The sequence below is a fragment of the Gymnoscopelus microlampas genome, assembly GCF_963454915.1.
Source record: "Gymnoscopelus microlampas genome assembly, chromosome: 14".
In the NCBI taxonomy this organism is placed as follows: Eukaryota; Metazoa; Chordata; class Actinopteri; order Myctophiformes; family Myctophidae; genus Gymnoscopelus; species Gymnoscopelus microlampas.
In genome coordinates, this window is record NC_139951.1 from 24,915,939 (window position 1) to 24,940,809 (window position 24,871).

Here is a 24,871-nt window from a genome sequence, read left to right on the forward strand (position 1 = left end):
TGTGATATTACATTACGGATACGAAACACAGACTGTCTGGAAGCCCAGAGGAATGTATTCAAATGAAGCAGTTAAACTAGAAAAGCCACACACTATGTAAACTAGACCTACCATACTTGTAGGCAGTGGTGGAAAGTAACTAAGTACTCAAGTACTGTAGTACTTTTGAGGTATTTGTACTTTACTTGAGTATTTCCAATTTCCAATACTTTTACTTCTACTACATCTCAGAGGAAAATATTGGACTTTTACTCCACTACAATTATTTGAAAACTTTAGTCAGTTACTTTGTAGATTTTGATTATTATTATTACAAAACATACAGTAACCACTTCAGCCCTTTGTACACATTTCGGCCATTTGAAAATAGTAGATCTACAAGCTCACAACGCGTCACTGCCATGCATTGTGAGCTTGTAGATCTACTATTTTCAAAAGATTTGTATACATTTGAAAACTTGAAATGGGACATTTTGCATAATGAGTGAGTACTTTTACTTTTGGTACAAAGGCCCAGTGGTTTAAAACCCCCTGGTAGGAGGAGGAGAAAAAGCCAAAAAGGTAACACTTAGGTCAGATTTATACTTGGTTGCTTACCGTGTCGCGCGCCTAAAATAGCCGAGCTACAAGCCCACAGCCCGCATTCAGTGAGATGCATGATGAGGTTGCTAGTCTAGATCTGTGACTTTCGGTGCGATAAATCAGGCATTATGCGGCCATCATTCTTCTTTAAAGTGGTTAGATGCATGTGAGCCTATACAGTCATTATAGAAGGAACAATACGGCTATTATCTCTGCAGAGTGCTGTTGTGTTAAGCGCTGCAGAGAGAGAAGGCTTTCAGGTTGAATTGTAAAGCAGCAGTGGCGGAAAGTAACAGATTACATTTACTCAAGTACTGTACTTAATTACAATGTTCAGGTACTTTTACCGTATGGGAGTATTTCCGATTTTACACTTCTACTCCATATCAGAGGCAAATTTTGTACTTTTACTCCACTACAATTATTTGAACATTTTAGTTACTAGTTACTTAGTAGCCTACTTTGGCGACTTTGGCTTTTTACTCAAGTACATTTTGATTAGGCTACAGAACTTTTACTTGTAACAGAGTATCTCTACACTTTTTCCACCACTGTAAAGCAGTCTCTCTCTCTCTCTCTCTCTCTCTCTCTCTCTCTCTCTCTCTCTCTCTCTCTCTCTCTCTCTCTCTCTCTCTCTCTCTCTGAATGACTGTGACATTTTGGCTGACCACAAGCCTCGCTGTGACAATGTAGTGAGAGAGTCTGGTCACCGCCCATTGGCTGAACAAGCGCTACGTGTACAATAGTCTGCAACAGGTACCTCACATCAGTCACTATGTGACAGTTACTTATCTCCCATCCAGCGACACGCGCACAACATCATATACAAATACATACAACATCAACCAGCAACTTTATTACTGTGGTGATTTACTAAAGACGACTAGATGGTGTCAGTTTTGTTGTTGTAGCAAAACATCCACGTGTGGAAAGTTAATTTAAGGGTAAGTGACTCTTCAGTTTACTTTACAATGGCTGTATAGCTATCGTTTTGGTTCAAGTGAATATATAAGATAAAAGTAGACATCATAATTTGAGACAGCAAAATCCCAACTAGACTATATGATTGGAGGGAGTTAGATTTACGTGCTGTTCGGCATTGGTTCTCAAAGTGGGGTCCGGGGACCCCCAGGGGTCCATGGAGGGGTACCAGGGGGTCCCCAGCTAAATGAGTTAATATAGCATAATATTTAGCATGATAATTTAAACCACTTTAACCATATTTTATGCTTTGGCTATTCAAAAATAGCAGATATACAATCTCACAGCAGTCATCTTTGCTTCTGGGGGTCCCTGGAACAAAACATTGTTTAGATGGGGGGTCCGCGGCCATATACATATAATTTTGGGGGATCTTGACATGAAAACGCTTGAGAACCACTGCTGTACAGTACAGTTTATGTGGTAAGCTACCATTGTAGTCAAATATTTTACTATAGTTTTGAATAATGTGCCATGCCTGGTGATAAAAATCCATTCACACAAATTGTTACTGGCCAGGATCACCATACAAACCATACACACCATGCAAACCTCACAAAATTCAAAATATAGGCTACCCCTTTTTATTGCATTTTTTTAACCTCAGAAGCATAGCTTAACTCTGTAACAATAATCTCCTTTGCTGGTGATGACCATTTTATGAATTAGGCTACAGTGTGAGTGCTGCCCTGTTTTTGTATGTTTGCAAGAGTAACCTTGAGGTGGACATTATCTCTGGCCCAGTAGGATAAGAGAGGTGCAGATTATAGACCAACATCATGGAGTTTTCACATCGTGAAAGGCTGATTAGATATGGCTCAGGGGATGCATGGCTGCTTGACAGAGAGGAAAGCTTATTCACTTTTACGTCCTCTGTTATTGGTCCAAAAAAGCCTAGAGATAATGTGGTTTCATATTACCTTTTATCAAACTTTGACTTATGAATTACATCTTTATATTACATTGTGTTCTGTTGTGTTCTGTTGGCTTGTTTTGGTGTCAGACCTGTTCAAGCTGTGACAGAGCCACCGTGAGGCAGAGTGGGGGAGAAGACAGCAGAATGAAGTCCAAAGGGAAGGCTGTGAAACCTTCGAGGAGGACCTGGTCCGACCCGGACCTGGAACCAGAGTTAGAACCAGATACGGAGCCAGAACCCGGATCCAGTGAACAGTCAGGCTCAGAGGCCTCGGTTCGGATCGCCGGCTCCTGGCGTCTGAGGAGCGGGGACCGTCTTGAGCGTCGAGGTGGAGTTGGAGGAGAAGCGGGAGGAGGGAGGGAGGGAGGTGGTGGAAACGGCGGGAGAAAGACCATTGCCTCTCATCGGCGCCGGCGCCCACACGGCGCGGCCAAAGAGCGCAACGTCCGCCGCCTGGAGAGCAACGAGCGCGAGCGGCAGCGCATGCACAAACTCAACAACGCCTTCCAGGCGCTGCGCGAGGCCATCCCGCACGTCAAAATGGACAAGAAGCTCTCCAAGATCGAGACGCTCACCCTGGCCAAGAACTACATCAAGGCCCTCACCACCATCGTCCTGGGGATGTCCGGGACCTGCCTCCCCACTGGGGAAGCCGTGTCAGAGGAGAGCGCCACTAGGCTGCTCCAGTGCTACCAGCAGCATCTGGAGGAGGAGGGGGAGGAAGGTCTGACTGAGTACCTGACCAGCATGCACAGCTTCAGCCAGGGCAGCTAACACACAGCCAAGGGTACGAGAGACATCACAAGGATGCAACCAGTGGGCCGGTCTCTGAGCATGACACAAGGCAAGTCAGAACAGAGAGGCAGGGAGGACAGAGTATGAGATTGAGGACTTTTGTAAGGGGTCAAATCTGAAATTACGTCTGGTTCCTGGAGGCGCACTGCTTTTGATCAGAATCACAGCAAGGAGCGCCAGGTTCTGGTCAAAAGCGGTGCTCTTTGTTGGAAGAGGGTGCTATTTAAAGATCACTTTCCTCCACCAGTAATTGTGATTATTTTGATTACATCAACATAAAGGCACCCACTGGTGTTTGAGCATGACACGATATGGTTGGCCCACAAGGTGGCTGTCTTTATCAACTGTGGCTTTATCAGAGAACATGCTCTGGACATTAAGCCAGGACTGGTTTGGGAATGCAGCACCAACATTCACCTAAATGCAACCAGTCATACAGTTATCATACAGTCTTTCTTTCAATTAAAATGGGAACAGATACAAAAGGTTGCCGATAGGGACGACAAAATCCCAATGAACTATGGTGAAACTTTTTAAACATTTGAAACAATGCTGAAGTTCATCTGTCACTGGTACTCAAGGAAGAAGCTTATCTTTCCTCATGCTGTTTAATTCATTTCCTGTCTTCTATGGTTTTAAGCAGAACATGTGAACTTTTGTTCTTCCCTTTTCCAGTAATCATATTCATCTTCTTGTGTGTCTTTCTGTTAAAAACCTGCTAAGCAATAGCCTCTGGTCATAACTGACAGACCTGGGATCAGAAAAGCAGTTCTATTGCCTGATTAAACACTGCAATGTTGAAAAGTGGAGAGAAAAAACTTGAAACACTTGTTTGGGACTATTCACATTAGACCATTTTGCTTATGAAAATGTTTTTCTTTTCACTAAAACACCATTCGTGTTTCTACATGATCTCAAACAAGATACTACGGTATGTAAGTACGCCTGGCTTGGAGGTAAAGTTGATATCGAAAACCTATTTGCTCATGTCTCAATGGGTTGTGTCTGAGACACAGAGTTCAGTTGTACAATCAAAAGAAAAAAAGAAGCAATTTGAGGAGCTATCAATAAACACATTTATTTATTGATGAATACCATTATTTTCACCATGCACAACACTTATTCAGAAAAATTCACACAATGTCGACAGAAATGGTACACAGTAAAATTCGATATGTTAATTTAACCTAGTTAAATTAACACTCCAGATTTCATGTGTTGCACAGTATAGTGACAGTTATTCATAAACACAATACAGACATTTCTTTGCACAGTTTCAACTAACCGTCATGTACAATCATTTATTTACATTTGGCCATTAACTAAACTAACGCCTCAAGTCATGTGGTTTGGTTGTCGAAGCGGTTTATGAATGTTATAGGACAGCAGTTGAGTGGTTGACTTCCATAATTAGCTCGCTCTTCGTTAAATGTACAAACATGCCATCTTGTAACTTAAAATGTTCAACATATGCACCATACACACACAATACTAAGATAACGGATTTGGTTTTTTTTTAACAAAAATATACTTTTTCTTTAACTAAAGTACAATATAATGTATGCTGCCTCTATACAGTAGTCATCAGTTATTTAACTAACATCAGTTAACAACAAAAAAACAAAGTAAAAAGCATGCAAAGAAGTTTGAGTTCTTTTTTTTTGGAAGTCAGATTTTCCTGAGAGAAGAAGCAGGACTTTTAGAAGTAGTCAGCAGTGGCACTCGCCATCGTTCCTGTGTACGGTGGAAAAATGCTCAACATTGCACATCGTCCGATAATATATTTTTCTAACATTGACGTGAAATATAAAAGATTTGCCCATGGTAGGTACATGGGGAAGCAACATTATGGTTGAAACAAAACAAGAGTCACTCCAGCTGATTCAGAAATCCAGAATCCATAAGTCCATATCTATTTTGCTACAGTATCTCTTCTGATATACGGAAAGACCTCTTAACCTATTCCCAGCAGGTTAAAAAACAACAATTATATTGATGGTCTATTCACATAGTTGTAGTTTGTGTACAGTTTGAGTAGAGTTTCTACCATAAATTCCATTGCAGACATTTTTGTTCGGTGTCTCAGTAACCAACAGTAAATTCATTCATCTTATATTCCTCAGCCTCACACCTGGGGCATACTGGTAGATGACCAGTTGGTTGACCACAAAATCGCGGACTGTGTTGCATGTCCTTACCCCTCTCTGCCCTCAGTTTCCTGTGTTGCAGTGTTTCCCAAACTTAGAGTCGTGACTTTTTATTGGGTCATCAACTTACAGAGTAAAATATTGCATTCACCCCGCGTGGTTAGTATAAATTTTCCATGGCACCATATACAACCATAGAACACTTAATTTAATTTAGCAGAGGGATTAATCTCCATAGTATTGTAATTTGTAAGGTTGTGTGAGTACCCAATAATTAATTGTTGCGACTTGGGGTCAGCTCTTGAAAGAAAACATATTTAGTAAATTATCCACTGTATTCACAGGGGCCACATTCCCTGTATGCAATGGGATGGCATTCACAGCAGCACTAAACACTTGTAAACGTACTTCATTTAGCACATACATATGAATGGAGTACACAAATTGAAAGCTGCGTTGTCATTGTTGCAGGGTAACTAATCATTCCATATTGTACAATTAAAAATAATATGTGCTATTAAATGTCCTTTGAAGGACGTTCCTAATTCCTAATTTTATTTTCGTAAATTTGGGCCTTTGGGAAATTTCTCTTTTGGATCTCGAGCTGAAAAGGTTTGGGAACCCCTGCTCTATTGTAGGACAGGAAACTGAGGTAGAGCCTATAGAGTCTGTCCAATCATATCGATATAAATAAAAACTGGCCAAAAAATATATGTACATAAAAACGTCCTCACACCATAACCCTCTTCAAACGTCATAAAAAACACCAGATCTGACACCATCACTACATAGGCAAAAATATAAATAAAACATGATAAGAAGTACTCTATAAACATCAGTCATTCAGACAGACAGACAGAAGCATCCATCATGATCAATAAATAAAAGCCACCCTCCCAAAAGAACAAAAAACGAAAGAAAAAAAAAACAGATAACAAAAAGAGAAATAAGTATAATATCTATGGATTAGCATTAAAATGGGTATTTGGTTAATAGCAATGGCAACATGACATCAGAATGCCTACAATGTCCTTAAAATGACACAAAGGAATAAAATGAAATGTTGACACAGAAGGACAGCTGAGGAGAATGGTGCGCCATCGTGTTTGTGACAGCCTTTTTACACTGAATATTTGCAAACAAATGAGTAATGTTGTGTGTGACTGTGTCTTAGCACTACGGTGCTGTGGGCAAATACACAGGTGTGTGTGTGTGTGTGTGTGTGTGTGTGTGTGTGTGTGTGTGTGTGTATATATATATATATATGTGTGTGTGTTCACTGTTCAGTGTCCCACAGCATTGCCGTTGACCTCCTCCTGGTTCCTGACGGGGGTCGGGACAGCAGTGGGGTCTGTCAGGGAATGCATACGGACTCTAGGAGGCTCCATGGAGTTCCCTCTCACTGTGATGTGGTCCCATCCTCCCTGAGAGACACACACACACACACACACAAAATAATGCATGGTGACATAAAAATGCAAAACAAAATAATATACAAATTGAAACCATTTGAATCACACTAAAAAGACAGGGTCTTGAATTATGTTCTGTGGGGTCTTACTCCGATGCCGTAGTCCCACGACGAGCCCTTAGGCTCCATGGGCTGGACTCCCAGGCGATGACACACTGTCCCACAGCTCAGACTGTGACTGCCCTGCACCTTGTCTGCTATGATCCACACCTACATGTCACCAATGATGACATCAGAAAATATAACAAGTCAAATAAGATATACTTGAAGATTCTGACACGATCACATCCCACAATCCCTCTTTCACACATGCAAACGATTACAAATATGATATATAATCACAACATAAAGGCTGGGCAGCCATTATTTGATCTAGGTAAGAGGAGCGATAAAAGGACAGAGAGGACAGAGAGAAGCTGATTGCTTGTTGTATAAAGCCTAGGGCTGACAGGGCAGCTGAACAATTAACAAAGGCTAAAGCTGTATCTTCCCTAAGGGGCCGTGTCCACCAAAACATTTCTTCCTAGCTGGAAGAATTTAGGCAAGCGCCTTGCATTTTCAAACGACCTACAGTAGTTGAAAATATTTCAGCAGAGCAGCAAGCAGATAGAAACACCACACATGAACACGCAGCACGGAATAGATTCTCAGTGCCTCGTTACGCTGCTGGCGTTTACAGCATAGTGTAAATACACGGCGCTACCATTTAAAATGATTCAAAACATGCCACATTCTTGAGGGTTTAAGTGGTTAAACCCTGAGATGTTGGTGTGGGACCCACCTGGTCCAGAGGTCCCACAGAGACCTTGCGTACGTTGTTGGAGAGGTGCTCCCAGGAGGATCCCTGGGGGTAACTGGGAGTCACACCCTGACGGTACCACAGGTTACCTGGCATAAGTTGGACAAACAGACGGAAACCACTGAAATATCATTTGATGCATCATGGCAGTCAGCACCAGTCTTCTCACACGCATGCAAATTCAAATTTGCACATTCAAAGTTGATGTTGATGGCTATGAATATATATGTAATTATGTTCCGATTTAATATTGAGTAACATGTTTTTATTTATCTTTTAACACCTTTCCTCATAAAGTACTGGTAGCATGTTTGAAGGCATAGTGATCTATAATGTTGTAAATATTGAGATTCAAGGCAAATGTTTTTTCCTGCATGGATATAAAGAGATGGGCTCAAATGATGGTTGGAAGGCTGACAGGGACGAAGCCTGGCTTGTCGAGACAAGAAGAAGCACCTGACACAAATCAACCCTGTCCTTCAGTATGAAAAGACAGAAGACTGAGAAATGAAATGAAAAGCTGCAACTCAGAGAAAAGCGACCATGAAGGGCCAAGAGAATTGCAGATTTTCATTTTGACTCAAGTCTACAGCAGCAAATTCGGCTAAATAGCACACCTTCAATCAGCGAGGGAAGAGAGAATGAATGAAACCTCCTCCTGTAGTGTTTTGTTAGAATAAAGAACTATTTGGCCAAGCGCGTCATTTCAACACTCAGTTTATATTTCGCCATCCATGTTACTATATGAAACATATGTGAAAGTACCACATAGTCTCTTTACCATTCTCATCTACAGCATAGATTGATGTCCTCCCCACAGACACCTGCTTCAGCTTCTGTTTAGATGGCGAGGGAATGTGGTACCAGCAGTCTCCTGCAGAGGGAGACATAGCACACACACCAATAGCTTCAGACCCACATGAACATCATGTCCATTTGTAAAAGGTCCTTACACACACCGGGAGCGTTTATTTTGTGCAATTAATCTGTTCAAACCGTTTCTTGACTTTCCGTGCATATACAATAACAAGATCATTAAAAGCAACAGCAGAGGCACCCTAGAAAGTAAGAGAATAGGGAAACAAAACGACAACAATGTACAGTTCTTTAGCTTTTCTAGCACTCTCCTACTGACCTGCAGGGCTTTGTGCAGACACAGAGCCCCTGTAGAAGGCCGACCCGTCCTTGGCGATGGCCCACACCTGGTTGACCGCCCCAATGGAGATGGACTTGAAAGGCTGGTCTGTTCCTACATGGAGCCATGATGAGCCCTAGAGAGCAAAGCGTTTTTAAAATATATACTTTTAAAAATATATACTGTGTATCTCAACGTATCGATTAACCACTTAAGTGTTGTTTTATACTTTATACTGTGAGCTTGTAGATCTGCCATTTTCACTATTTATGAAACGTATTGAAATGTTTTCACCAACAGTAGAATGACATGCTCAAAATAGGGATTGATCATGAACCGATTATTTGATCAAATTATCGTTTATTATTTATAATCAATTAAATTGATTGATTCGGCTAACTGTTGCACCCTGACTCACAGCAGGCGTCAGGGCGGTCACCCCCAGACGACACAGCACATCTCCCTTGTTGCTGATGGCCCAGAGAGGCACCACCTCCACGCTGCACTGAGACGAACACGGTAGGATGGTCACGTCACTCAATGGGATGGGCGGGACTTCCTGCCAAGGCCCAGTGGTGGTTAATTTACACTTCCTATGAGGACAAATTAAACACACCTGTAAGAGTCGCAGCTGCATCGTTTCAGGGGTTTCATGTTAACTATACAGTAGATACGGTTATGTTTCACGGCACTATTGGCGAATACAAAACAATATTAATTTGTTTCATGTTAATCCCTATACTAATTATTGCTAAAATGTTCTTATGTTGTTTGCAATTGTTGCAAACTTTCTGTTTTTTGCACCTTAAGCCTCTCTTTGAACAAAACTATTTTCTTTGGCCTATTACCTGATAAATCACCAGTATAAATAATACCCCATATTTATTAAATATATTGCTAATAGAGGATCCTTTACATAATGGCTTTTCTTGTTGGACAGCTGAGCAAACGGTCAAAAAGCAGCTTGCAGTGTGTCGGGCCTGCTGAACAAACACTGTGAAGGTAAATAACCGTGTTGTATTTCTACAAACCTGGCCCATCGCCTGCGACGTACAAAGTCCTTCATGGTCTTATAACCATGATACGAACTGCATGGAAAGAGGATGTGGAGGAGAAAAAGGGAGAGAAGAGAAACAGAAATTAAATGCACTTTCTAAACCGTGGGAAAGAACGTGATTTCAACAGATGGAATTAGAGGAAGAACGCTGTGTGACACTCACGCTGGGAAATCTGCAGCGTATTGCCAGCCCTCCCTGTCTGTCCCTCCTGAGACACCATAGTCAATAGCCCAATCAGACACCTGCAAATGCCAAATACAGGACGTGAACCAAGGAATTCGCTATAGCTGTGATCAGTAAGGCTATTTAAAACAATTCTGGAATAAGATTATTGAAAAATATATTTCAGTCAGACATTCTCGTCAAGATTAAAAAGAAACTAAAAACATTTACTGCAATGATATTTGGCAGTGCATGAAACAGACTCTGAGATCACAAACCCTCCGAATCAGAGCCTAAAGATACAGTTATTACATGAAAATGATAATAGACTTATGAACCCCTCATAGGACAGAACAAACATATGCTGTGCATACGGTATAAACCTAAATTGAATGACATGCTGACATAAATGTCAGCATGTCAGACGTGATGACCTAAATGCTACTTCAGGAGGAGCCTGGGGAGGCGGAGGGAGCTTGTTCACTAATGAGCCGTCATAGTGCAAGCAGCTGGAGATGTGCATGGAAGAGTGCATTTCAGTCTGCTTAAATAGACCACATAGATTGAAGCATTAGGATCGTGGCTATATGTACATGCCTGGTCTTTACTAACATGATGCTCCATGTATAAAGGTTGTTGTTTGTACAATATGTGTATACATTGACTATGTTTGAGTGGAGGTTTATGAATAGGTGTGTGTGTGTGTGTGTGTGTGTGTGTGTGTGTGTGTGTGTGTGTGTGTGTGTGTGTGTTAGAGGTGTGCATTGGCACTGCCCTCACAATTCATTGCGTGCGTGTGTTTGTACTAACCCATGTCCAGTGAGGGGAAGGGGGTTTACTGTTGGTCTTGGTGCACTCATGAAGTCCTGAAGCATCGCTCCACATGTAGCGGTCCGTAGGCAGACCTCTACAACACAGGGAAAATGCTTCAAGTGAGTCAACAAGAAGTATACAGTTTAAAGTAGAAAAAAAACATCTTGGTTAAATATTCAACCTTTCACATTTTCTGCTTTATTTCATTACATCACCTGTTGCTATAGCCGGTGACTGGGTTCCACCTCTGGTTCTCATAGATGTAGACGCTCTTCACGTCCGTCTGGGTGTGGATGTTGTCTGTGCTGTTGGCCAGCTCCTGATAGAAGCCTCCTCCGTAGCCCCCGGTGTACACCCAGGCCGTGTGGTCATAGCCAATGCCCCACACCACGCCGGCGCTGCTACACTCCACCACACGCAGGTGGCCCCCCACATGACGCCAGAACCTGTGGTACAGAACAGTACAGTAGAGTACAGTAAGTTCCCGATAAAATAATTATCTTTTGCATCTCATATCAACCTCTTCACAAATATTTAACTGCAGACAGATCAGCCGAACTAACAGGCTCCCTAAATCAAAACTCTGACAAAATGGTGATATTATATGAATAATGAGTAAACTAAAAATAGTGCTGTATGATTATGCAAAATTCATTAAGCAGCCCTACTATAATTTATATTGTCATACTCCAGAACTGTTCCTATCTTTAGCAGTGGTGTAGAGTAGCTAAGTACATTTACTCAAGTACAATTTTGAGGTATTTTGACTTTACTGGAGTATTTCCAATTTTCAGTACTTTTACTTCTACTCTACTACATCAAAGGCAAATATTGTACTTTTACTCTACTACAATTATTTGAAAAATGTAGTTACTTTGTAGATTTTGATTATTATCACAAAACATACAGTAACCACTTCAGCCCTATATACATTCTGGCCATTTGAAAATAGCCGATCTGCGACACATTGTGAGCTTGTAAATCTGCTATTTTCAAAAGATTTGTCTACATTTTATTACTTTAAAACCTGTGAAATTGGACATTCTGCATAATGCGTACTTTTACTTTTGGTACTTTAAGTATATTTTGATGCCAATACTTTTGTGCCTTTACTCAAGTACATTTTTAATTATGGACTTTTACCTGTAACAGAGTATTTCTACCTTGCAGTATTGCTACTTTTACATAAAAAACATTTGAGTACTTTTTCTATCACTGATCGTTAGACAGGATAGCAGAGAAAAAACACACTGAAGGCAGAGGGGGGTCTTAGGACATGCAACACAGGTACTGCTGTTCTTACATTAGGTCGCAGGGTGTGGGGTAGGGCGTGGCCTCCAGACCAGGAGTGGGCTCACTGACAAAGATGTCCCCTTTACAGGTGACTGACCAGATGGCCTGTTTGGAAGGAGGGCCCTGGATTCCCCTGGAGTCACAACACGACGCGCTCAACAGAGCCAGCTGGAGAAGGTCAGGCAGGGAGGGAGACAGATATAAATGGTGAACCATTTTGTGCATACCACCTGGCTCACTACTGTACGTACTAGAGTGGAGAACCAAAAACTAAGAAAAGGACACAGAGCCACTGTTGCTTCACTCTGCTATGCACACAAATAGAAACGGACACTGTACTCTCTGAGATACTGTAAATACAGATACACAAATACTATACAGCTTCTAGCACTTGCCTCTACATGCAGCCTAATGCCTGACCCATTTTCACACTTTCAGACTTAAATTAATACTCCAGATGTTACGGTGTACAACCTTGTGGACTGCTGCCGTTTTAGGAATCAGTCTGATTAATTCTTATTCAAACATATGCCTTGAGCTGCTTTACTGTGCTTCTTCAAAGATGCTGTTAACAACCTAAATATAAAAGGTAGGGGTCTTAATCTTATGTCCCAGAGTCAATGGCGCACTATGCCAGTTAGAAGTGTTGTTAAATTATCATTAGGTACAATGAAGTATAAAGGGTTTAGGTTAAGATCAATCAACAAATGTGCTGCAGGGCTGTAACTATTGATTATATTCTTAGTGATATTCTATGGATGACTTTTTTGATTCTTCGAATAATCGAGAAGCGGGTTTTGTTTGGGATAATCTTTAAAGAAAATGATATATAAACAAATCAATGCAAAAACATTTGTAGTTCTCTTTAATAATCGACTAAATCAGTCTGTTTAAACACTGACACCCCATTTTATATTCGTTGTGGCAAAAAATATCCTATCTACAGTACAAGCTCACGTCATGATGGATTGTGAACTTAGATCAATTAATAAGATTAACTGCAGCTGCACACCTACTGTATTGCATGCCACTCCTCCTTCTAAAAGAGTGAAAATGCGGAGGACGGACTGAAACATACCCAGTCATGCATCTCCTGCTCCGTGGCAGCAGCCAGCCTAATTGGCCACCTTTGTTTGGTCCTTTCCTGGGTATAGATGGCAAACGAGTGCTTCGAGTCGTTCAGCACAGGAACCAAAATGGTCACCTCATTAATGAAGGCATGCAGGTACTGCAGAGACATACAGAGGACAGAGTGACACAGTTGGACAGCTGGGGCAAAAAAAAAACACATTTTTAGTTGAAGACTGTGCCAATTAACAACCATGAAGTCAGAAAAAGGGCAGAGAAACAATACATTGTATAGCAGAAAGGAGTCTATGAATGTAGCCAGCCATATTACTGATTCATTTCAGTAATTCACTCTACTGCCAGGGGGCATCATTTCATAGTACAGCACATATAGAGGATATGTTAAAGTAGCACACATGTAACTTTCCTCTTCTACCCCCTTGTGCTTGCTCAGGGGATAAATTGAATGTTGACCTTCAGGTCAAAATTTGTGTCAAACCAGAATCAGGATGGTGTCAAAAGTCATGTCTCACCTAAATGTCTCAATAGAAGAGCAGGGAGGCCAAATACAACCACCCCAATAGTAAAGTTATATTGTATTAACCTACTCTACCATGCAGATTGGACAAAATTACATTTTATTAGTTGAAAACAAATGACATAATAAGCCTGATTGTCTTGAGGAAGAAGAATCTACTGCCAGTGGCTCACCTTCTTCTCCTCGTTAAAGTTGTAGTAGATGAAGAGGATGCCGTCCTTATTGCCATCTGGTCCAGAGAACTGCTCCAGGGCAAAGCGGACATCCACCCACTTATGAGGCTTCCAGTCCCTCCACCACTGCATGGTTCCTTTCTTCACCCACACCGACTGAAACACAGTGTGACAGCATTCACTGGGTTTGATGCACAATTTCAAACCCCTGTAGCTAGGCGCAAAAACAGTGATGAAATTATGGGGAAAAAAGGAAATAAATAAAGATAAGAACAAATGACTATTTTGGACTTCAGATAAAAAGCTTGAAGCATGACAGTGGAAGACTGTATATTTCAGTGTTGTTCCTTTCTGAGAAGAAAGAAACTCAACCCTGTAAAGAGATAACGGTACAACATTTTTGCTAGATAACAGTGTGAAATAAAGAAACTGGCTGTTTTTCATATAGTGTGTGTGTGTGTGTGTGTGTGTGTGTGTGTGTGTGTGTGTGTGTGTGTGTGTGTGTGTGTGTGTGTGTGTGTGTGTGTGTGTGTGTGTGTGTGTATGTGATGTGTGCATGTGTGTGTGTTGGTGTGTACCTGCTCTATTGCCTGTTCATAGTGTTTGAAGTTATCCATCTCTCTCTTGGTCCTCTCGCTGAGCTGCTCAAAGATCTGTTTCCTCCAGGCTGCTGTCTGGGCTGGGCTGATGGACAGACTCATGTTCTGGACCGACTGGGCCAATGCTGGAGACAAAACAAAACATCAACTCCCAGAAAAATAACAAACCTGCTCCTCCTATTAACCTATTTATTTATCCACCTCTTTCTTATGTAATGACCACTGTCATTCCTCTTTATCAAATTCAGTCCAATGCCCTTCAAAGATATTAGTGCATGTCTGTCTGTCTATCCCAGTGGCGAGGCACACTGGTGTGCTGTGAGACTTGATAAAATATATTTACTCTATTAGTACTTTGTGCACAATCATTTCCCAATACAGAGGCACATTCTAAACTCTAAAAAGCTTTTAATCACTTTCAACCTGGCATCCCTATTTTGGGCATTAATTATGGGTGGAAATGTTAATTAATCATCATTTATTAATCATTCTATTAATGAATTAATTTACAAGCACACACACACACACACACACACACACACACACACACACACACACACACACACACACACACACACACACGGTGTGAAGACCACTGTTCTATCCATCCCTCCCTTCCTGTGTCAGTTTACACTCACTTGCAGAGTTGGGAGAGCAGTTGAACCAGTTGAGCTGGGAGTGGCAGTCCACAGAGCAGCCCCCGCCGCTGACCCAGGCCCACAGCGGATGCTCGTCGATCCCATAAGGCTCCTCCAGGGCCAGGCTGTAGGTCGCCACGGAGGACAAGCTGCAGGTGTCGGCCGAGTCCAGTGCGGCTCCGGGCGCCACCCTGTCCTCCTGACACTGAGCCTCCTCCAGGTCCACGTTGCTCCACTCCAGATGCCCCCCGGACCTGCTCGGAGAGAGGACCCCCTGGAGTCCTTCAGGAGGGGCGAGGGCCGAGTGGGGTTCTTCCTCCGGGATGGCCGGGCTGCCGGATGTCTTCCCCGGGTCTCGGTCGGAGACGAGCTCAGAGATGAAGCTGTCGCTGGTGACTTTGGGGATGCGGGGTTTGGGAGAGTCGACGGCGTGGTCAGAGGAAGGGGGATCACTCGTGGGGGGGGCATCGGGGGGCGCTTCGGAGGAGGAGTAGGTGGGGACAATGTGACTGGCTGCCGCCGGGCCTCTCTCTTTCTCCGTGTCTGACTCCACGTCACTCACTGACTGGGCACGGACCTCACCGGTGAAGAAACAGCCAGCACTGAATGACGGAGAGACAGAGAGTGGAACCCAGTAAAACAGAGAAAAATTTAACATAAGAATAATCAATTATCAATTATGGCCTTACTTAGTACAACCTGGCTTGATTCATTACAATCTAGAATGTGTTGCACGTGTTGTAAATAGATATGACTCATGTCTGTCAGTAGTTGCAAACACTGAAAGGCTTCACATTATTTGTTATCTACACAGTACAGATATTGTTTTTGTAAATCAAGATCAGAGAGAATTGCTGTTCGTTGAGAGATAGGTTGCTTATTTAGCCTGTATATGGAACAAGCCTTCTTAGACAAGATGAGTAAGTGTCCTCCCTTAGTCGCACATATTACAGGCCTGGGTCTGTAGACTATGTATGTTAACTAATAGTGTTGATATAAGGCAGTCTTGTACGGCATGGTGTTAAAATGACCCATTATCACCTCAAGATATAATAATATCTTTCCTTAAATTGTATAGCAGGCAGAATTTGAACCATATAAAGTCAATCATTTGAACACATTCCAGATATCAGTCTCACATGCAGCTTCATTAAGCCATCTCCCTCTGGTGGACATTATGTTAAATCAAGTGTAGCACCTTCAGTACTTTTTATATTTATATATAATTATATTTCCTCACCCTCTCAAAATGTATGATTAATGACTTAATTACGCACGTGCGTGTGTGCACATGTGACTGCACTGTACTCCACTGCAGTAAGTAGGTCATCCCAAATCTATGCAGACTATCTCTATTTTAGCATTGCACTCATGTACTTGTGCCTGGAGAGTAGGTGTGCGAGTTTCCACTGCAACATGTCCCCTCACCTGTGCAGACTGCCAGCGCTGGCACTGGAGTGTGAGCGGTCTCCATCTCGGGGAACACTGATCACCTTCCAGGCTTTCCCACTGAGCTCACTGGACGTCACTCCTTGTCGGAAGTAAACGGCCCTGTCCTCACAGCCGATGGCCCACATCTACACACCACACCACAGCATCAGTCTCAATCATCTCTAACTGCACTAGTTTTCTTTCGGTATAAAGTATAGTATAGTATAAAGAGTATGGCTTGCGACTGGAGTATTGCATGCTGGAGTCCTGAAGTGGAGAGTTGTGGCAAACAAACATAATGTACTGTACCTGCTGTCAAACCTTTTAGTTTAAACTTAGTTTAAAATAAATTACCATTAATGTCCAATTACCTGAATGTATGTACCGCCCTGTGTTTTAAAATGTTAATGAACATCACACGAATGAACAAAGTATGTATTATGTTCCCAGATTTTCAGCCATTCGGTTGTGATTTTTTTATTGATTGAATACTTTATTAACAGTTTGCAAAAAAGAAGGCACTGTGTCACAGATTTATATTCACTAGCCTGGAAACCAGACGAATCTGCCATCTTGCAAGAAAAACAATTGCCCTCTACGCAGTGCTATCAGTCTGGCCATGCCAGGCTATATATTCACCTGGTCATTGAGTCCCACGTTGATCACAATCATTTCTCCCACCATGCTGATCCAGCCTGAGCCACAGGGGTTGTGAGAGTTCACACCACGCCTGAACCACACCTGGAAATGAAATGCAGAATAGATGTCTATCTATCATAAAATCTTTATTTTTTCACCTGCGTGCCATACTGATGCTACACCCACAGAATGTAAACCACATGGAACCTAGCATACATATTCTGGGCATGTCATAATAGGCAAATTCTACAGAAATAGGTGAACGTTCATCAACAATAGTAGATCTACAAGTTCACAAACATGATGCATTATAAGCTTGTAGATCTGCTATTTTCGGAAAAAGACATTTGGTATAGAGTGAAAAAGTATAGACTGCGGGGGAACCCGGTCAACAAAGTGTATAAGGCAGGGGTGGGCAGCATTTATTTCCAGAGGGCCACACTGACTTCGATAAAATGAGTGAAGGGCCACACATTCATTGTACAATTGAATTGAAACTTGAAACACATACTGTAAGTGCTGAATGATGTTGAAACTGCATGAATTTGGTAGACATGCCAGACTACATTAGAATAAGGTCCTTGCTTTCACAACAACAATGTTCATCAACAAAATGTTGATCTTTCTCTTTCTTTTTGTATCACTCTGGTGTACTCTGTACGAGATTACAATGAATAGATCACATGAAACAATCCACGTCAATGCCGTATCTTATCTTATCTGATATGAACCTCTGCATAGGTCACTGATAAAACACATTGCATTCACATCGCATTCATTATATGATGAACTCACAGCAGACTGTTTCACTGTTACATTGTAAACATAAAACATTTGAGTACATACGGATGGAGGAATGCAGGTATGTACTCAAATGGCAAATATGAATTAATATTAATTGGAGTTTAATTAATTTGTCTCAAAACCCGTAACATATGGCAGCCTTTTAAAATGTAGATATTTTTACATTTTTTTGGGGGGGGCATTTTTTTTTTTTTATGACTTGGCGGGCCGGATTGAGATGGTCAAAGGGCCGGGTCCGGCCCCCGGGCCGTATGTTGCCCATGTGTGGTATAAGGTTTAAGTAGTGGTTCATATTTGGAAGACTTTATTGCACTAATTCAGGATCCATCATTAGAGTGATTTCTCTAATGGTTAGCTTCCCAGTATGTCCTTACTTTGTTGTCCTTGGTGAGGGCCCACACTACGTTGACACCCACAGCTACATGGATGGCACCAAGCTCCGAACTGGGAGAGTCCACCACCACCCAGGACGACCCTGGTACCCAAAGAATGGTATCCTTGTTAATCAATTTTAATTTCTATTTAGTTAAACAAGCAGTCCTGGTTAAATCATTCACATTTTTCACATGACCAAGAGAACAGCAAGGCAATGGTCATGTTCAACAGCACAATACACAATAAAAATATAAAAAACATGTATTAAAAATGAATCTAGCAATAGCATTTGTGGGATTAATTCATATTAATTTAAACTGCCATATCCATACAGGGCGCGAATAAAACAAGGCGATAAAGTGACGCAATTATTTTTAGAAAGAAAGTCGATGTTCCACCGCGAATAAAAGCATCAACCTGTATGAATGAGGCATCACCAAATGAATAGTTGATGTGAAATATTTGCAACACATTTCCGGATCATTAACTCGTCACACTCCCGGTGGGTAACCTTCAAATCGCACACATAGCACATCATTAACAGTTAATAATAATAATAATAATAATAATCTCCATGGGGTGTTTGTTTTTTGTCACTATATATTTTGCACATAATGAAATTTGTCCTCTGCATTTACCCATCCTATAACTACTAGGAGCAGTAAGCAGCCTTTCTACGGCGCTCGGGGAGCAATTAGGGATTAAGAGTCTTGCTCAGGGACACACATCAACACATTGCTGGCCTGGCCTGGAATCGTACCTGGGACAACCAGGGGCTCTGGCTCCCCAGGCAGGCTCATTAACCACTCAGCTATGGTACAGCACTTTTTTTTTTTAATCTACAAACCGCTCCACAATTAATACCATCAACATGCACGAAGGGGCACAATGACGAAGCACCAAAGTGCCACCAAAGTGAGAAGCAGTGAAAAATTGTACAGGGATAGAGTAGACCCAGGAGGCCACCTACCCTGGGGGCAGTCTCGGCCAATGCCCTCCCTGACAATGAACTGGCCTTCCCAGAGCACAGCCCAGACCAGGTCCCCTGGACCACAGCTGATCTGGACCACCTCTCCAGGCACAGAGATCTCCTCCCAAGAAGTGCCCTCCGGACTGTGGTGCTGAATCCCTTCCCTGAACCACACCTGGATGGATGGAGAGGAAGGAGAGGGGGGGGTAAGAGGGAAAGAGAGGGTGAGAGAATGATAGCGAGAGAGAGAGAGAGAGTGAGAGAGAGAGAGAGAGAGAGTGAGAGAGAGCGAGAGAGAGAAGGAGAAACAAGAGGAAAAGGGTCACAGGAAGATGTGATGTGAAGGGAAGAAAGGAATAAGATGGAGGAAAAGATGGCCAGGGCAGGAGAATGTGACGGTAAAAGAGATGGATGAGACAGGGCAATAATAATAGGGGAGAGAAATTAAGGCAATAGGAAGACAGAAGCAAGAGGAAGAGAGGTTTGGTTTGCATGTGGAGGGAGTGAGAGAGAGAACAGAGAAGAGATTAACAAAACAGTAAGGCTGCAATTGTTCTGTGTGTGTGCAGTACAGACAGAGTTGTTTGTTTGATGTGTCAGAACACTGTGACGTGTGACCTTGCCGTGGGCTTTGGAGCAAAGACAACCATGTTTCTCCTGGTGTGCGTGTGTGTGTGTGTGTGTGTGTGTGTGTGTGTGTGTGTGTGGAGGGGGCGGGGGTGTCTGTCAGCCTTTGAATGGACATCTTTGTAGTGGTGTCATTTTAATTGAGCACATGTGTGTCAGCTTTGTGTGTTGCTCACCACGGCCTACATCACCGAGTATGCATCATGTTGTGTGTGTGTGTGCGTGCGTGTATGCGTGCACTTATGTTTAAATATAGTTGGGTTTCTGTTAGCACTAAAGGTGGCAGCTGTGCTCCCTGGTTTGCGTGTGCGTGTGCGTGTGCGTGTGTGTGTGTGTGTGTGTGTGTGCGTGTTGTACCTTCCCCTGCAGGGACACTGCCCACAGCGACAGTCTTCCTGTGGGCTCCTCGCTGATCTCCCAGCCTCCACAGCTGATGTCGTTAAAGGGGTCCGGCAGAACTGACTGCTGGGATGGGATCTGTCAGTACATCGGAGGAGAGATAAGCACACACATACACACAGTAAAATCCTCAGTGTCCATTTCATTTAGTACATTTACTTGTTAAATTAACACTCGACACACACACGCGTGCACACACACACACACACACACACACACACACACACACAAAACCCACCTGGGCCCAGGTGTCTCTAGCCTTATATGTCCTGTACCGGAGCCATCTTCTGCGGCGGACACAGGAATTCCACTTCTTGTCTTTGGTGTAGGCAGCAGGGAAGTCCATGGCGTAGCTCCAGCCCTGCACACACATTTCAACCGTGTGACCATTGAAATGTTGGCTTGCTAAATGTTGCTGGGTTCTTTTCTCTTTCGTTTTGGATATTTGAACACTTACATTGATTGTTAATTCTTATTTCAGTTTTGTTTTTTATTATAGATGATGCATTGCAAAACACGGAAAGTGTGTCATCTCTTTGCTTGTGTGCCCTTACATTGTCTCCAATCAGCCAATCTATTCTATCACTATCACACATATAATACTGTATAAACAGGCGTACAATAATAGAGGAGCAACATAAACCATAGTACTACACAACACACAAACAATGCAAATATATACATTCATAAGTAAATTATATATAATATAATAATAATATATTATTAGGTGAGGGGAATACAAGGAGAGACTTAACAAGGTTATTGCTGTTGCTGTTATGATGACTATGATGACTGAATTTCCCTCCTGGGATCAATAATGGTTTATCCTGATGACATATCCTTAACCTGATGACACATATTATGATAAGTAGTGGAGAGTGACAGCATAGAGGATCAAGGATCACTTCTTTACACCCGTTAACTAGTTTTGTGACAAAGTTGATTCTGACACCGATAGAGGGATTCTGGTGGAATGATGTGAAAGAGAAACATAAGAGACCGTGATAGAAAGATAGTTAGACAGAAAGATCTTCCCAGCTCATGGCTGAGATAGAGAGAGAAAGGTAAGGCAGAGCAAGAGAGGCTGAATAATAGAGAGAGCGAGCAGAAAGGATGTAAAAGGAAAAAGAAAAAAAAGACATTCACCTCTTTTTCAGTGGGTTCTCCTTCGAAGTTCTCGTCCACGTGCCAGTCAGCCTCCCACTCCCAATTGGCCGAAGGGAGCTCAAAGCCTTCCAGTGGTTGGTGCTGGAGACCCGTGACATCACTCCACTGCCAGCGGTCGCTCGGCAACAGGCGCTCCGAGAAGCCATCCACGGGATTCCACCTCTGAGAAAAAGACATACGTAAAGAGATGGGGTCAAAGAGCCCACACAATGTATAGCAGTTTCAGTGACAACTTCCTTGGAGAAGAGACCATATAGGGAGTTTGAAAGCCCATTTTGTAGTATTATCAATGCATAAAGCACAATTGAAAGTTGTTGGTGACATCATTTCTTTTGTGTGGAACGTTTCCGTTTTGACCGGTAGCACTTTACTTTTGGATCATTAAAAACAAAAGATGTTTTGCATCCACAAATCCTCTGTGGACAGGGTTCTCCTTGTTTGATGTGTCGGTGTGCAAGCATGCCTTTTGCCTTTCTTGGCTCCATGTTCCTTTGCCGTATAGAGCGCATATTGTCTCGCCTTTGTGGTGACAAACATTACTATGAAGTAGCTTTAATAAACTATGCAGGGGCATTTTTTTCCCATTTTGGGCTTCCAGTCAGATGTACAGTATCTAGTAGTAACTCACCCCCAAAAAACTAAATGTGAACATCTAACCTTACAGAGCTCCAAATGGATAAAAACATTGTTAATGAAAGCTATTGGACAATTGGTTAATTTCATATACACTAGAATTCCTGAGGTGCTAACTGGCTATTCCGTGCTAATCAGACCCACCTGGTTCTCGTAGGTTTCCTCCTGGTAGCGGATGGGCAGGTCGGAGGCGTGGACGTTCAGGTAGATGTTGTGGTCGCAGGCGATGCCCCAGCAGCACTGCTGAGCGGCCGTCACGCGCTTGAACTCCAGCACAGCGTCGCGGCATTGCTCCCACTGCTGCCCCGCGGTGGACAGGCTGTAGACACGGCCGTAGACGTCCACTGCCCACAGCAGGGACACGGTCATGGCTGCAGCACCTGGAAGCCCTGGAGAGGAGGAGGAGAGACAGGGAGGGGAGGAGAAGAGTGGATGGGAGGGAAGGTAAGGGGGGAGAGGTTCCGGTTAAGGTTCAAAGTTTATGCATTCCCCGGTTTTTATCTGAAGGGCTGCAGAAAGAGTAAAAGACGGACATTATGGCAGAGGAGGGGTAAGGTGTCATGATGATGTACAGCAAAAAGGAAGGAAAAGGCTGTGAAAATCACAGCAGAGCTTGATGAAGAAGGCCGTGACACGGTATCATGGGGGGGGGGCAATTAGGAGTCGGGGAGAAAATGTAACGTCTGATAACCCAACTGTTTAGTCAGTAGAGAGGACCATAATGAGATCTAACCATCGAACTATAGCACTTCCTGTGGTCTGTGTGTCTGAGGAGAGCTGCGGTATAATTGGCCACCACAGACAGATCCAACTGATGCATGTGAATCAGCAACTGGACAGACTGCTGACCTTCTGTTGAGTTGTCCTCGTTTCTTCTCAAGTAGCCTGACGAAGGCAAAATGTAGCCCAGCCGATTGCCTATACGGTCCTTTTTTTCCCTCTTTTACAACACTACACAGCTCCTTGCCGTTTAAATACATCTGACACTGTAGTTTTGCATAGTAAACAATTTGATTGTGTGTTTTCTCATATAGAGGCAGGCCCAATACAACACAAAATCTCAGTTCTTAAATAAGAATTGTGTAAAATCAGAGTGAAGGTGGAGCTTTGCACATTAAGCAGGATCATGTAATGAGGTTGGATTGATCCTCCTTGGCCTCTGTGTGCTTTTGTCTGCCTCTTTTGAGACTTCTCAGGTGTTGCCATTATATTATAACATGACGTTCTACATGGCTCACATTCCGGATGGTGAACAAAGCTATTTTACAATGGGTCTTTTTTTAGCCTACGTGGCAAGAGTAACTGGATAATATAGCCTACATGTATACATGTAATTTACTGCATAAAAAACGTTTTGTGGAACTGTAATGAAAGTGAACACACAGTGAGTGATCACCGCACTGGCGCCAGACCAGTGATGCTCTTCAAAGGCGTGACCACCGTCACAAGCAAAGCAATAAACCATGTTTTGAAGGCAGCGACTGTAAAATATAAATACAAAAACAAACATGACCATTGAAACGATCAATAAAGGAGGAAGGTGAAAGTCATATTATGAAACGGGCGTTGAGCAAGAAAAGAGAGAAGTGAAAAGATGTTTTGCATGCATCTGATACTGTATGTAGTAGACGCCTTGGATCAAGACGATCATAGATGTATTTGATCAATGTTGACATTTTTATGTAGATAAAAATGTCAAAATCGATTAAAATACATCTATGATTGCCTTGATCCAAGCCTACTGTAGGTGAGGCTGACGAATGTTGTGTTGACGAATGTTATTTTACAGTTTGGCTATTCAAAAATAGCAGATATACAAGCTCATGTGCCGCGCTATGAGCTTGTAGATCTGCTATTTTTGAAAAATCGAGAAAATGTGTGCAAATCTTTGCACACATTTGTAGGTGAGGCTGACGAATGTTGTGTGGAATTGTACACATCAACATCAGTCAGACAGACATACAGACAGACGTTCACCTGCGATAAACATTACATGCAAAAGATATCATGCAGTCTAAATATATACAATCTATGGTATAAAGCAAATAAATATCAGTGACATGAGGGGGAAATGAGGATGTACAACCAACCAACATAATCAGCACAATGTAGGCAGCCTCAAGCTTATAGAGGCTTAAACACCTCTAGAAATAGCATATTTAATACAAAATACCAACCTGGTGCTTCCTTTCATAAACGCTGTACCTGTGTGAGTGAGTATATAGGCTACACACACTCCTCCTATTCATTCAGTCGCTGAAAATGAGCGATCAGCCTCCTGTAAACGCTGAGCCCTGTCTCTGCCTGTTTACATGACAATCATCCTCTCCTCGCATTGGTAACAGAAGGGATTGGAAGCAGGAAGTTGTCGTGAAGTTTTCTATTCCCATTGGCTGCCTCTGTGTGCTGCACCAACTTCAAGGGGTCACCAGGGGTCGCTGCTACTCAAAATATGTGAAGGCACCGGTGGTGGAAGAACAGTAGGCCAGTGGCTCTCAAACCTTTTCATGTCAAGGACCCCCAAATTGACACCTATTAGCCCGCGGACCCCCCATTTGAAAAGATATGCCAAGGACCCCCATAAGAGAAGATCTTTACGGCTCTAGCAGTGATTCTCAACCATTTTAATTTCAAGGACCCCCACTTTGACATGCATTA

General features: G+C 42.6%; 2 protein-coding genes across 3 annotated transcripts; one reads left to right on the top strand and one right to left on the bottom strand.

The window, feature by feature from the left end:
- Positions 1-1,408: 1,408 nt before the first annotated feature.
- On the top strand, positions 1,409-4,322 carry bhlha15 (basic helix-loop-helix family, member a15). Of its 2 annotated transcripts, XR_014602232.1 has the most exons (3): positions 1,409-1,526; positions 2,567-3,470; positions 3,504-4,322. XR_014602232.1 is itself a non-coding variant. In XM_084078021.1 (2 exons), exon 2 carries the CDS (start codon positions 2,624-2,626, stop codon positions 3,251-3,253), a length of 630 nt encoding a protein of 209 aa, XP_083934147.1. In that variant the 5' UTR covers positions 1,409-1,526; positions 2,567-2,623; the 3' UTR covers positions 3,254-4,322. The 2 variants fall into 2 exon arrangements, 1 of the variants encoding a protein (XP_083934147.1); XM_084078021.1 differs by having other exon boundaries at positions 2,567-4,322.
- A 10-nt stretch (positions 4,323-4,332) lies between these two features.
- On the bottom strand, positions 4,333-24,538 carry tecpr1a (tectonin beta-propeller repeat containing 1a). Its single transcript, XM_084078020.1, has 24 exons — positions 24,391-24,538; positions 22,358-22,602; positions 21,560-21,742; positions 20,652-20,774; positions 20,372-20,491; positions 19,388-19,562; positions 18,417-18,517; positions 17,239-17,340; positions 16,597-16,745; positions 15,169-15,770; positions 14,510-14,655; positions 13,932-14,087; positions 13,231-13,380; positions 12,163-12,320; positions 11,075-11,305; positions 10,857-10,953; positions 10,047-10,126; positions 9,858-9,914; positions 9,245-9,419; positions 8,827-8,962; positions 8,473-8,565; positions 7,674-7,780; positions 6,983-7,102; positions 4,333-6,845 (listed from the first exon to the last, which is right to left on the bottom strand). Exons 2-24 carry the CDS (start codon positions 22,580-22,582, stop codon positions 6,705-6,707), a joined length of 3,627 nt encoding a protein of 1,208 aa, XP_083934146.1. The 5' UTR covers positions 22,583-22,602; positions 24,391-24,538; the 3' UTR covers positions 4,333-6,704.
- Positions 24,539-24,871: the final 333 nt, after the last annotated feature.

Coding starts and splice junctions, on each gene's coding strand:
- bhlha15 (XM_084078021.1), top strand. CDS start 2,624: ATGAAGTCCAAAGGGAAGGCTGTGAAACCTTCGAGGAGGACCTGGTCC.
- tecpr1a (XM_084078020.1), bottom strand. CDS start 22,582: ATGACCGTGTCCCTGCTGTGGGCAGTGGACGTCTACGGCCGTGTCTAC. Junction 14,656..15,168: donor CTGCTCTCCCAACTCTGCAA/GTGAGTGTAAAC, acceptor TTTTGTCTCCAG/CATTGGCCCAGTCGGTCCAG. Junction 10,127..10,856: donor CTTCCCCTCACTGGACATGG/GTTAGTACAAAC, acceptor TGGCATTTGCAG/GTGTCTGATTGGGCTATTGA.